Genomic DNA, 14,439 nt, shown 5'->3' on the forward strand with positions numbered 1-14,439 from the left:
TATGCTGGCAGCTGGGTCCCCACTGTGGAATAGTGGGGTAGTAGACCTTTAAGAGGTGGAGACTGGCGGAAGGTACTCAGAACTCAGGGCAGAGCTTCAGAGTACATGATGCTTTTCTTGAGGGAGGAGCTTTGCTCTCCATGGTATTTTTGTTGTTGTTTGTTTTTGTTTTGTTTTGTTTTTTCAAGACAGGGTTTCTCTGTGAAACAGTCCTGGCTGTCCTAGAACTCACTCTGTAGACCAGGCTGGCCTTGAGTTCTCTGCCTCCCAAGTGCTGGGATTAAAAGCGTGCTCCACCACCGCCCAGCTTGCTCTCCATGGTATTATGTAGACAAGGGGCCTTCCACAGGATGCCAGTGCCATGGGGCTTATACCTTCAAGCCCCTAGATTGTGAGCCAAGTGACTGCTTAATAAGGTTTTTAGCTTCATGTGTCTTGTGGCAGCAACACAAACATCCCGGGCAACTGGTACAGCCAGGCTTCCTGTCCCCGCTGGGCTCCTGCTCCCCACCCCTCGCTGTCATACACTCCTGTTGGAAGGCCCCCACTACCACCTTTCTCCTGTCTTCTTCTTGTCTTTTCCTTTACTCTGTAAGGTGTAGGCCCATCAGTAGCATTAAACACATGCAGTAAGAGTTAAGAAGCTTGGAGTCACAGCCCCAACTATAGTGAAATCTTTCAAAGATGTGAGAGTTTGTTGCTGAGATAAACAATAATCTTGTGGCTCGTCCCACATCCCAACCAGTGGTCATGTCTTCTTTAAGTTTATTTTTAATTAGCTTCCCTTCTCCTCTGCCAGTTTTTTTTTTTTTTTTTTTAAATAAAGACAGCATTTCTGTCTGGTGGTGGTGGTGGTGGTGGTGGTGGTGGCACACGCCTTTAATCCCAGCACTCGGGAGGCAGAGGCAGGCAGATCTCTGTGTCTGAGGACAACCTGGTCTACAGAGTGAGTTCCAGGACAGCAAGAACTAAACAGAGAAACCCTGTCTCAAAAACAAAACAAAAACAGGCTGGGCAGTGGTGGCACACACCTTTAATCCCAGCACTCGGGAGGCAGAGGCAGGTGGATCTTTGTGAGTTCAAGGCCAGCCTGGACTACAGAGCGAGATCCAGGAAAGGCGCAAAGCTACACAGAGAAACCCTGTCTCGAAAAACAAAAACAAAAACAAAAACAAAAACAAAAACAAAAACAAAAAAAAAAAAAGAAGTCAAAACTAGAGAGATGGGTCAGTGGTTAAGAGCCATGGCTACCTTTCCAGAGGGCCCGGGTTTGATTCCCAGCACCCACATGCCGGCTCACAACCTTCTGTAACTCCAGTTCCAGAGGACATGATGCTCTCTTCTGGCCTCTGTCAGTGCATGTAGTGCACAGACAAGCACATAGGCAAAACATCCATACATGTAAAGTAACTAAAAAATATATTCAATTACTGGGTATGGTGGCATATGCCTTTAACTCTAGCAATCAGGAAGCAGAGGCAGATGAATCTATGAGTTTAAGGCCAGCCTGGTCTATATCATAAGTTCTAAGCCTGCCAGACTTACATGGTAAGTTCCTACATTTAAAAAAAAAAAAAAATCAATCAATCAGCTGGGTATGGTGCCCATCTAAAAATCTCAGCACAGAGAAGGCTGAGGCAGGAGGTTTGTTTGAGTTTGATGCCATCCTGGACTAAAGAGTGAGGAGTAACAAAGTAACAAACCAATCTCAACAATCACAGCACACCCTCCCTCCCAGCTCAGGGAGGACACAATCCTCTCAGGCAGCTAGCTTACCACTTGCAGCTTTTCAGATGCTAACTGTGCTGCTTCAGCCGGGAAGTGTTCTTGGAGCAGAAATCCTCGGCTCTTCAGGTCCTCAATGTAACGCTCATAATATTCACTGGCACCTTCAGAGGTTTGCTTTCCGGCGCTCTCTCTCCTAGTCTGGGAATTACAGTGCACAGAAAGGACACAGGAACTTACGAACACACTCATCCTCAGTGAACACCTACACTCTGCTTTTCTTTTCTTTTCTTTTCTTTTCTTTTCTTTTCTTTTCTTTTCTTTTTTCTTTTCTTTCCTTCCTTCCTTCCTTCCTTTCTTTTTTTTTTAATCTATTAGGACACTGTATTGAAACAATATTTGCACCTCGCTTTTCTTAAAGCATTATCATGTTGGTTGGAATGAATTGCCTCCCACCGGCTGACCTCAGTGCTTAGTGCCTAGTTGACAGGTGTTTTTGGAGGAGGCTTAGAGGTGTGGCCTTGCTGGGAGAAAGTACATCATGGAGACCCGTCAGGCTTTGTTGCAAGTTTCAAAAGTCACAGGGCTCATTCCTACTTCCCTTTCTGCTTTCTGTGAGAGGCGGCAGCTCTCAGCTTGCCTTCCAGCTGCCATGCCCGCCCGCTGCCACACTTCCCTGCCATGATATGATAAGACCCTTATTCCCCGGAACCGAAAGACCAAATCCACCCTCCCATCTCTAAGTTGCCTCGGTCATGATGTTTTGAATCACAGCAACAGAAAAGGAACACTTAAATTGTTCAGTTTTCACAAAGATAGCCTTAAAGGTGGAGTCGAGGGAGCAAAAGCCCGAGTGGGCAGAACAGAGGGAAAAGACTCCTTGTGGGGATGCATTCATTCAAGCGCTCGTTCAGAGCCTGTGGTTTAGTGAACTTGGAAGACTGGCATTCCACTCCTTTTTGGAAATGTAGAAAGTCCATCAAGGCTAGGGAAGAAAAGGAAAACTACCCTGTAAAGGACGGCCCAGCGGGGGACAGGCATCGGTCAAGACAAAGTGAGCTCCCAGTGAGGAAAAGGGCAGGAAAGCTCCGGTCAGGCAGATGATGTGAAAGGAACAGGCTTCTCCTCAGCTAAGACTGCACTCACATGGGGCATTTTCTATTCTTCTACTTCTTTGTTAAAATTTTATGTATATGAATGCTCTATCTGCATGTTTGGCTTTGTGCCAGAAGAGGGTATCAGACCCCACTATAGATGACTGTGAGCCACCATGTGGGTGCTGGGAATTGAACTCAGGACCTCTGGAAGAGCATCCAGTGCTCTTAACCTCTGAGCCATCTCTCCAGCCCTCTGTTCTTCTCGGAAACCCACCCCATGACTGAGCAACTCAGCTTACACTGACCCCAGATGAAGGAGGAAGATTGGGAGTCCTGATGTCCCCTAGATGTTGGCTAATCCTGACTCTGAGGTGCACAGCTCCAGACAGATGTCACACTCACAAGACTGTTCACTGTGGGGTGTCTCTGAAACCTGTAGAAATGAGGTATACTCCCAGGTCACCCCATTTAAAAGGTAGAGGCCAGGGTTTGGATCTCAATTGTCCCAGGACCAAAGAGAACCACATGGGCCTCATACCTGCTAGGCAAGACTTCTACTGCTGAGCAACAGCCCTGCCCTCAAAGCTTTTTTTTTTTTTTTTTTCTTTCTTTTAATTGTTAAACACGGGTTCTGGGAGCCAAACTCCTCCGGGTAAGAAGCAAGCACGTGGCCCCTGAGCCATCTCTCTAGTATCTACCTTTTCTAAGTTAATTCTTTCAGGTATTTTGTTAAGTGATGGAGAGTGTCCTAAGGATGGAATTTTTTGAAGATTTCTCCTAAGATGGCTTCATGAGGCAGGGCAAGCCTCTTCTACAGAACATCTCTCACTACTGCTTAGGTGAGGGTTACTCCTGACAGGTGGACACCTCAGCGAGCCTCTGCTGAAGGGCTTGGAGTGAGCTTGCTAAGGCTGGTAGGCAACAAGGTGCACCAGTACGGTCTTTGCAGTGTTACTCTTCTTTCTTAAAGATATAACACAGTCCATTGTGGATTTTTTTTTATTTTGAATTACTTTTTATCCAAATAACAAAATAACCACATATTTTGGGGCAGAAAGTTAAATATCTCCTACTTGGATACACCTGACCCTGGATTAAGGTTCTAGCTCTGTTTCCATGGAAACCTTATTAAAGGTAGCTATAAGGCTGGTGCAGTAATGTAGGCTCAAATGTTGAGAGGTTGAGGCAAGAATGAGATCCGTCTCAAAATGTAAAACTTCCACCCCTCCCAAAACAGTCGGCTGTAATTGTGATCTCTCTGGTAAATCTGCACCAAGATTAGGACTTCAGTGAGTGTGTGGTGGAAACCAAAGCTTTGGACTTTCTTGAGAGTAATTCTTGAGAGTAGAACAGGGTGCATCTCCAGGGTCACCTGGAACCCGTGCTGTGAGAGATATGAGCTCCTGAGGGTCAGGGCTTCTGGATGGTCCCATTTGATGTGTGTATCTTTACTCCTGAGTGACATCTGGGCTAGGGGCCAGATGAGAAGCTTCTAGAGCCTGTGTGGACCTGTGTGCGGGCCTCTCTCATTGAAGAATGGACTCTGTGCCCTGCCAGCTGTGTTTTGGCCACAGTAGATCTGCACGGCTGAATGTCTATGTGAGAAGGCTCCCCAGTGGGCGATGCTTGGTGCATGCTGTATTTAATCTTTGGGTGTTTGTTCTGGATCTGTTTTTATTTCCGAATTGTTTTAGACCACAGCTGGGCTTCTGACTTGACACTGAACTAGGACAAAGGTTATGGCTTCTGTGAAGCCTTCCTTGTGATTTCCAGCATTCTATGACCATGAGCCCTGAGTATTTCACAGGTACAGCAGTGACAGAACTGTCACAGTCGGTCCCAGGGACAAATCTGTTGTGAGGCAGGTGTGGTTCATGGCAGTAATGGTAACACTGTGGAGGCTACTGAAGGAGGGGAGCAATGTTTGAAGCAAGCCCGGAGCACAGAGTGAGACCCTCTGTCTCATTTTTAAGGTGGGGGGTAGGGGGAGAAAGGAACACAGGAGGAAAAGGTAGAAGAAGAGAAGGACAGATGGAGGAGGGAATGATGGACGAGAAGGATCTCTGCTACCTTTTCATCTTTGACGTTCAGCCTCCAGCACAGGGAGAAACAGATCCTGTTGCTTAAGCCACCCAGGCCCATTCTGTTCACTTCTGCAGCCCCAGCTGACTATGCCCCCAGATAAGGAGAAAACGTTCAGCATGTTGGTTGGTGGCTTGAGCAAGCCAGCAACGGGAAGACACACCTGTGCGCTGTCAGCCAGGAGGAAGTGTGCGGATATCACAAAGGGACAGTCCCCTGGGTCCCGGGAGCACTGCAACTCTACCACCACAGTCTCCGGGCCTCCGTCCACTCCCACCTGCAAGACAGGGTACATTTTAGAAGCAGAGCTATGGAAACTAGCCACACTCCACATCGGAAGAGGCTGCCTAATATGCCAGAGCAATGCATGCTCATTTGGAGAAGTATATTAGAAAACACAAAAGTATCCAGAGAGTAAAAATCACCTGAAACCCTATCACAGCAATATAATCACTATCAGTACTTTTGTATATTTTTCTCTGTGTGTTTATAATATGTCACTTTTCACATTATAGAGGGAAATATCCTTTTAAATTTATATTTTATTCCAACATCTAAAAAGTGTTTGAAGGCAAGTGTTAATTTTAATTTGTGTGACTCTGTCAATAAAGTCTTCTGTTTTCCTTTAAAGCAAAAGGAACAATTCAACATGGCATAAATATTTGGTGTCAAATCTATCTTTTCCAAATATGAGAAACAGTTAATAACAGGGTAGAGGTTTATTTCTAATGCCATATTGATGCTTTATATTGTTTAATATCTGTTGTAAGTGGCTAGATTATAGCTTAGTTGGAGAGTGCTTGATTAGCATGCCTGGAACTTGGGTTGGATCTCAGACACTGCACAAACTGGATGGTGCATAATTATAATCCCAGCTCTTGGGAGGTGGAGGCAGAAGGATCAGGAGTTCAAAGTCATTTTTCACTATGTAGCAAGTTCAAGGCCAACCTGGGATACATGAGATCCTGTCTCAAAAAACAAACAAAATATATTATGAGCATGAATTACCTTCATTAAAAACACTAAAAAAAATTTTCTTTTTCTTCTTTAAAACTTATTTAGTTTTTGGGTTTTATTTGAGAGGGGGTTTCACTGTGTAGCTAGGGCTGTCCTTGAACTCATAACCCTCTGGCTTGGCCTCCTAAATGTTGGGATTATAGGCATAAACTATGACACCAGACAAAAATTTAAACAAACATTTCTTTTTTCTTTTTTTTTTTTGGTTTTTCGAGACAGGGTTTCTCTGTGTAGCCCTGGCTGTCCTGGAACTTGCTCTGTAGACCAGGCTGGCTTCGAATTCACAGAAATCCACCTGCCTCTGCCTCACAAGTGCTGAGATTAAAGGCATGCATTACCACTGCCCAGCAAACAAATATTTTCTAAGTAGTAAAAACCAACTTGTGTTATCGGATATATATTTAGAATATGAACAACTTTTCAAAACAATGAGAAAATCATCAAAAATGAAATGTTTTCAGAAATTATTCAGTTTCTTTTCTCTAAGTAGAAATCAGACTCTTACCTTTTCCAAGATGTTATATTTCACAACTTCAAAGTCTTGAAGAAAATGAGGAATTTCAACATTCTCTGCAGAAACCCTGAAATTTGTATAATTAAACATTTAAAATTGAAATGGAACTTTGGACCATATAGAATCTCCCAACAGATCCCCTAATTCTTTATGATGTACGTAATAAGTCCCCAGTGCCTCCTTAAGTAGTCTAGAAATAGTTAAACAATTATGAAAAATGAGCTGAAATCATCCTCTGCATAACTAATTTATTGGTTATTATTTTCTGATTTTACATATTTGTGGGTGGAGTGTGATCATTTAACCTGTGCATTCAGTGAGGGATGGATGATCAGGGAAATCTCTATCCTCCTCTTCTGAATTCCCAAGCACTAATGCCCCGAACCTTGAGTGCACAGGGAGTCGAGGACAGGCTACAGAAGCAGAGACACAAAAAACACAGCCACCTTCTCTGGTCACCACGTTCTGGGGCTCTGATACCTAGCAGTGGTTTTCTGGGCTATATCAAATCCTTTTATAACAGAAAGGAGTCCAGTGTATCACCTGTCCTTTGCTTGTTCATTTTGGTTTTTGTTTTTTTTGAGACAGGGTCCCCATAGGTAGCTCAGCCCTGCCTCAGCCTCCCAAGTGCTGGTAACAGACAGGCATCACCACCCTGAGCATATTTGTATTTTTAATACTATGATTGAAGTTTACAAAATATTTTGCTTACTGAGTGACTTGGGTGTTTTCATTCTCTGGGGTGTTGTCCAAAGACACATCTTCTGTTTCCACCTCTAGAAATAAAAGGAAAACTTGTTGACTGTTCTAAGACTTATAATTAACTGTGAAACTAACTGCTAGAATTATTAAGTTCTTTTGTTTGTTTGTTTTGTTTTTTCAAGACAGGGTTTCTCTGTGTAGCCCTGGCTGTCGGTAGAACTCACTCTATAGACCAGGCTGGTCTTGAACTCAGATCCACCTGCCTCTGCCTCCTGAGTGCTGGGATTAAAGGTGTGCGCCACCACCAACCGACCTTGTTATGATTCTTAAATAGTGATATTTGCTCTATAATTCCCCTCGCCGTTCAGTGTTCTGGGGACTCAAACTCAGGGCCTTACGCATGCTAGGTAAACACTCTATTGCTGAGCCACACTCTCAGCCACAGTTCTGTTTTGTTTTGTTGGTTTTTTGGATACTTTTAAGTTGAAGGTTTCACCCTGTTGCCTGAGCTGGCCATGACCTCTGAGGATACAGTGATCATCCTGTACCATCTTACCAGCCCAGCAATGACTTTCTTAACCCCAAAAATTATTCTACTCCAGGTTAAAATTGTACACAGGCCTGGGGATGGCGTAGATAGTAAAGCACTTGGCGAGCATGAGGACCCGAGTTTTATCCCCAGCCCCTAAGCAAGATTGAGAATGGCAGGACAATCTAGGAATCCCAGTGCTGGGGAGGAGGACACAGAGGGACGCCTGGGGCTCCCTCACAAGCCACCTTAGATAATTAGTGAGTCCACACCAGTGGGAGACCCTCTCTGAAAGGAGATGGACAGCATCCCAAAGGACAATACCCATGCTTGTCCTCTGATCTCCACAAGTACACCATGGGGCATACATTTACACACATACACAAAATAAAGAAATTAAAATATAATGATTTTTAAAGAAAATTACACATCAACTATTTTGAGACCATCAGGTTTTTTTAGTCATTTTTGAGTCTGACCTCACTAGACTTCACATTGAAAAATCTATATCTGTTGCTAAGCTGGCCTTTTATCCTTCAGGATTTTATTTCCTGTTTCTGTGGTAAAATGAAGCATAATTATTTTGTAGTATTCCTGGACGGTTTGTTTTTCCTCATAACATGCTGACATGTCCAATGTCTACCATGGCATCTATAATCATTAAGTGCTTGGTAGGACGCACTCACCAGCACAGCTCTTTCCACTTGGCGGTGGCATTATAGCCAGTGACTTGGGATCATAATCCTTCACATCCAATAGTCTCCTCTCTTTGACAGAGTCCCAGATGAACTCTGGGTTTGCAATCTGGACATCATTCTTTTGGATGGAGTTCAGTTGACACCGACTCAGGACGATGTCAGCATTGTCTAAGATTACGTGTGTGCACTAAGGAAAAACAGTAAGTTCATTATACAGCAGCAAAACCAAAATTTAACAGCAGTATTTGTATCTGTAACTTTAACCCCCTAAAGGTCTTATTTTAAGGTGGTTCATAATGATTTTTTTCAGATTTTGAAAAACATTAAAATTTACAGTTCTAGAAAAACTTTAAAAATAAACAGGTTGTTGTATCGTTCCCCCCACTCCGCCCCACCCCAACCACAGTTCTAGAGCAAACCTAGAGCCATGATCATGCTGGGAAAGTGCTCTACCACTGAGCGACATTCCCTGCCCTATACCAACAGTGATTTCACTTTGGGTACAGATGGTCTACATCACAGGTTACTACCAAGTTCTCCATGCTGTGAATGTACTCATGCATACATCTTTATGGACTTGTCCTGTTACTTCTTGAGGCAGAGGCAGGCAGATCTCTGTGAGTTTGAGGCCAGCCTGGTCTACAGAGTGAGTTCCAGGACAGCCAGGAACTGAGCAACCCTGTCTCAAAAATCAAAAAACAAAAGAAAGAAAGGAAGGAAGGAGGGAAGGAAGGAAGGAAGAAAGGAAGGAAGGAAAGGGAGCTACCAATAAGTGTATTTTGCTACTTTGTAGTTCTACTTAGTTTTTTAAAAACTGGGAGTACATACATGTGTGTATGTAGGTGATGTGTTTGTTCATCTGTATGAGTGTGGGTGCACATATAAGCTATACTGTGCATGTCAAGGTCAGAGGACAACGTTGGATGCCAGTCTTCATGTCTACCTTGTTTGAGATAGGATCTCTCTTTTTTCATTTGCCACAGATTATATATGTGTGTGTGTGTGTGTGTGTGTGTGTGTGTGTGTGTGTAAAAATAAATAAATAAAAGTCTGAAAGGTCTCATACACAATATGTGAGTTTCCCAAACAGCAGAGACCATGGGCAGCTCTTTACCCAGAAGACAGCTTACTTAGTACTTGTTCTTTCTTTCCTACTTTCTCTCTCTCTCTCTCTCTCTCTCTCTCTCTCTCTCTCTCTCTCTCTCCTTCCTTCCTTTCTTTCTTTCTTTTTTTGAGACAGGGTTTCTCTGTGTAACTGCCCTGGCTGTCCTGGAACTTGCTCTGTAGACCAGGCTGGCCTCGAACTCAGAGATCCACCTGCCTCTTGCTCCCAAGTGCTGGAATTAAAGGTGTGCGCCACCACTGCCTGGCTTACTTATTACTTTTCTTTTTTCTTTTTCTTGTTTTTGTTTTTTCAAGACATGGTTTCTCTGTGTAGTTTTGGTGCCTGTCCTAGATCTCACTCTGTAGACCAGGCCAGCCTCGAACTCAGAGATCTGCCTGGCTTTGCCTCCCGAATGCTGGGATTAAAGGCGTGTGCCACCACCGCCCAGCTAACTTACTACTTTTAAGTGGATTATCTGTCCACCCATGGAAATGGTGAGGCTGGGAAGTCAGGAAGCCATGTGATGGAAGCATGCACAACTGTGCCTGAATTGGAGGCAAGTGAGGATATTCTCTTTGTGGTACCCTGCTGGAATTGTACTTGCTTCCTAGAGTAGATGAGGCTCTCTATGGCTAGTACCTGGGATGGACCCAGGGAGAGGCAGCCAGGGTCAGACCTATTAACAGAGGGAAGAGGAAAAGACAGGGCCAGCAATTCTGGGACATAATGCCTTTAGACTTCCATTTTGTCTTCTTAAAAAAGGGGAAATTGCCTTAACATTTTTAAGATAGTGTCCACTTGTGAAACTGTATCTGAATGCTTAGGCCTTCAGTTCACCTCTTGAGAAGCTGTAGCTTCCTTCAGCTCTTATGAGATAAGCTCCCACCGAAAGGACTAACTAGTTCACACTACACTTTGGCCCCCAGCGGTCAGGCCTGCACCGACCCACTGGCCAGTGAAACAGCGTGCCGTTTGCAAGCAGGTACAACATGACTTTTCTCTTTTAAGACCAGGTGTGGCTGGTTTGAAATTCTATTTACATCTTTGGCTAAACCCAAATGATAGCAGATTCACAGGGCTGGGACAATGTTAGGAAACTCCCTGAGCAGAAGACTGGGCTGGGTCCTCTGGCATCGTCGGCTTCTTCTGATCCATCCCCCAGGGGACGATGGCCCAGCGTCTCCTGTTGTCAGTCTTCTCTGCTTACTCTCTAACGAGCCATGTTCCCTGAAAGTTCGTATTAATCAGAGAGTAAGCAGTGAGATTTGGAAGTACCTGAGGATTTAATAAAAAGGAAAACTTTCCACCATTTTCTTTAATATCAGCTTGCAGCTTTTTCTTCTGTTGACGAGGTAAGTATTTGACTTTCAAGCAGAAAATACAATTTGCAAAGATTCCCAAAGTCATCCTGAAAGAAAAGACAGTTTTGAGTCATAGGCTTCTGCTTGTTGTGGTAATTATTTGATCTTTAAGTTTCATATATGTGTATATTATACATGGAACACACTCCCTTTCATATCTCTACCCCTTTTCACTCCTGTTGATCTTCTCTGTCCTCCTAGACAGTTTTTCTGCTATATACACACATATAACTACATAAATACACATACATGTATGATCTTAGATATTTATATGAAATTCACCAAGCACAAAGGAGAGAAAACATATTTGTCTTTCTGTGATTGCTTTAATCTACTTGTATCCATTTTTCTGCAAACAACATAATTTTGTTCTTCTTCATTGCTGAAGAAAATTCGATTGTGTATGTACATCACATTTTCCTTATCTGTTCCTGTTGTTGGACACCTAGGTTGGTTCCATAATTTATCACAATAGTGAACAAACACTGATGTGCAAATATCTCTGTGATATGTCAACTTGTTTTTTTGAGATACTGTTTTATGTAGTCACTTTGGACCCCAGATTCCACCTCTAAAGTGCTGGGATTACAGGCATGAGCCACTACAGACAGTTTATATGGCACTTGAGGTTGAAACCAGGGCATGTTAGGCAAGCATTCCAGCAATCAGCTACATCCCCAGCTTAATTATAGATTTGACACTTTATCCCCATTTCACAGAGGAGGAACTGTGCCCAAAGTCACATGACTCAGTATAAAAAAGGTACAGGACTGGAATCTAGTTTCAGCCTTCATAATCCCCCACCACTGTCCCATGCTCCTGTGCAGAACTTCCCATCTTTCCAGAGAATGTGACTCACTGCTTTCTGTAGCTAGAGTTTTCCTGCCTGGCCCACAGTCAGGGCAAATCTCTCTCACCTGCCAGTCCCACAGCCACTCAGACCCAACCAAGTAAACACAGAGACTTATATTGGTTACAAACTGTATGGCCGTGGCAGGCTTCTTGCTAACTGTTCTTACAGCTTAAATTAATCCATTTCCATTAATCTATACCTTGCCACAAGGCTCGTGGCTTACTGGCATCTTCACATGCTGTTTGTCATTGTGGCGGCTGGCAGTGTCTCTCTGACTCAGCCTTCCACTTCCCAGCTTTATTCTCCTCCTTGTCCCGCCTAAACTTCCTGCCTAGCCAATGGCCGATCAGTGTTTTATTTATTGACTAATTAGCAACACATTTGCCATACAGAACATCCCATAGCAGCTTTCTGAGTGAGTCAGACTTGAATGGAGGCAGACTACAACCCTTTCCTTGGGAAAGTGAATTACATGTGGGTGTTTAATATGCGGCAGAATCTGACTACTGCACAGACGTTCTCGTTGGCCTGTGTATTCTCCCACAATTCATCTCTTCTGGTTGATGCTTGAACTGTGCCATAAACACTCAACTCAAGTGTTCCAGCAAGACGGGCAGCTCGGCCCACTCCTCACAAGCAGCTACAGGGCAGTGTGGCAGGCTCAGAGGACTGCATGGTAGGGCCTTTGGGGAGTGGAGCTGGGACCCATCAACCTTGTGCATCATTGTAGCTCTGAGATAACGGAGCCAATGCCATGTTTGTATTATCAGCGCAACGATGAACCAACCATTAGCTTTTCCTCCACTGTGGACCAGAGTCTCATTATCAGGATCCTCCCTCAGAAAGGCAATAAAACTAGAGTGAAAAGGTGAACAGAGGCAGAGGGCAAAGGCACCTGCCACTAAGCCTGAACTCTACATGCACACATACATGGAAAAGAGAATAAAACAAATGCAAACCAACAAGGCAAAACAAGGAAGGGTGACTTGTGGTGATAAACCGTGTATGCTAATAAAATATGCCTGAAGATCGGAGAACAGAACAAGCCACTAGATCAGACATAGAGGCCAGGCAGTGGTGGCACACACATTTAATCCTAGCACTCAGGAGGCAGAGATCCATCTGGATCTCTGTGAGTTCGAGGCCATCTTGGACTACATGAGATTGACTTAGTCTGGGAGAGAAACCAGAACCAGGCAGTGGTGGCACACACCTTTGGTCCCAGCACTTGAGATCTCATGCCTTTGCTTGGGAAGCACACCAGCCTTTAACCACAGGAAGTAATATGGCAGGGCGGAGAAAGGCATGTATGGAGTGAGGAGACGGAACTAAAGGCTTTCCGGCAGAAGCGTCCCTTTCAGCTAGAAGGCTCTTTCCGCTGGAGCTCTTCCAGGCTGAGGAGCTGGTGAGGGAAGAGGTGGTGGCTGTGGCTTACTCTGCTTCTTCGATCTTTCAGCTGTCACCCCAATACCAGGCTCCGGGTTTTTATTATAAGACCTTTTGACATTTGTGTTCCCGTGACTAGCCTGGGAGGGGCCTTCAGACAGCCCGTAGGAGAGGGCAGGACCCGTGCAGAGAAACCACCACCGTAGTCTCAGATACCTCCACGAGCTTACAGTTGCTGTGTGTTCTGTTATTTTTTTCTTTTTTTTCATTCTGGAGCATGCTAAGCACATGCTCTAGTACTGGCTGCACCCCCAGCTCCAGAATTATAAATAGTTCCTTATTTTCACAGTGCTGAGGATAGAACCTGAAGGCCTGAAACATCTGTAATCAAGCTAATCTCTAGTCTCCTTTGTAGGGTTCCTTTGTTTGCTCTTCAGATATTTTCCCATTAAAAATGTTTTTAAAATGTTTATTGTGTATGTGTGTTCATTGGGTGCGGTGTGTACATATGAGTGCAGGTGCCCTTGGAGACCAGAGATGTTACATTCAACTACAACTGAAATCACAGGCATTGGGAGCCAGCCAGCTGTCACTGATGCTGGGAACTTAAATTGGGTCCTTTGTAAGAGTATGTACTCTTAACTGCTAAGCCATTTCTTCAGTCCCCTAAGAAGCATTTCTTATGAGTATATCTTAATTACTCATTATAATGGGTCTTGTATGACATTTTTCTAAATTATACATATATACATACACACACACACACACACACACACACACACACACACATAATTTTTGAGACAGTTTTTTACGTAGCCCTCGTTGGCCTGGTACACATTTTTTAACCCAGTCTTGAACCTGCAACAATTCTTTTGCCCGAGCCTCTGTGTCCTGGGATTACAGCTGCTCAAGCCACAGCTTCTAAGGAGTCACTTTTCAGTGAGCATCCCTGACAGTGATTTTAGGGACGTGACTCTTCATCAAATGGTGTCACATCTTGTTCCCTGCCCCCTTCCCTGCCTCCTGCCATGAATCAGGGAGCCTGGCTGCGGGCTCTTCCTGTGTACCTTCCACCCTACAAAAAGTATAAAAAGAAGCCACAAGGTCTCTCTCTGGTGTTGGGGCCTGAACACTCTGGAGTCCCAACCTTGGTGTTGCCCATGGTGTTAATAACAAACTCCTTGGTCCCCAGGAATTTGTCATAGCGTCCTCTTGAACCACCTGTCCCATCCAAAACCCAACACTAACATGACTAGTCCAGCTTGCAGCAATATTAATGTGTTGTTTTTGGAATACTTTTTCGTTTCCATGGCTGATATTATGACTCTTAGAATTCTTTCTACAGGTTCACAATGCACGTCATTGAAAAT

The 14,439-nt window shown here is 44.2% G+C and overlaps 1 protein-coding gene across 1 annotated transcript in view; it reads right to left on the reverse strand.

Annotated features, from left to right (window-relative positions):
• Parp4 (poly(ADP-ribose) polymerase family member 4) overlaps window positions 1–14,342 on the reverse strand; it is an 88,462-nt gene extending 74,120 nt beyond the window's left edge. Inside the window, exons 1-7 of the mRNA XM_059273074.1 lie at window positions 14,217–14,342; window positions 10,745–10,877; window positions 8,353–8,551; window positions 7,148–7,211; window positions 6,427–6,502; window positions 5,068–5,181; window positions 1,777–1,926 (exon numbers count right to left, since the gene is read on the reverse strand). Coding sequence (XP_059129057.1) covers window positions 1,777–1,926; window positions 5,068–5,181; window positions 6,427–6,502; window positions 7,148–7,211; window positions 8,353–8,551; window positions 10,745–10,877; window positions 14,217–14,299 — 819 coding nt within the window. The 5' untranslated portion in view covers window positions 14,300–14,342. The remainder of the gene's footprint in view (window positions 1–1,776; window positions 1,927–5,067; window positions 5,182–6,426; window positions 6,503–7,147; window positions 7,212–8,352; window positions 8,552–10,744; window positions 10,878–14,216) is intronic.
• Between the last annotated feature and the right edge of the window lie 97 nt (window positions 14,343–14,439).

Source organism: Peromyscus eremicus, chromosome 9, assembly GCF_949786415.1.
Source record: "Peromyscus eremicus chromosome 9, PerEre_H2_v1, whole genome shotgun sequence".
Lineage (NCBI taxonomy): Eukaryota > Metazoa > Chordata > Mammalia > Rodentia > Cricetidae > Peromyscus > Peromyscus eremicus.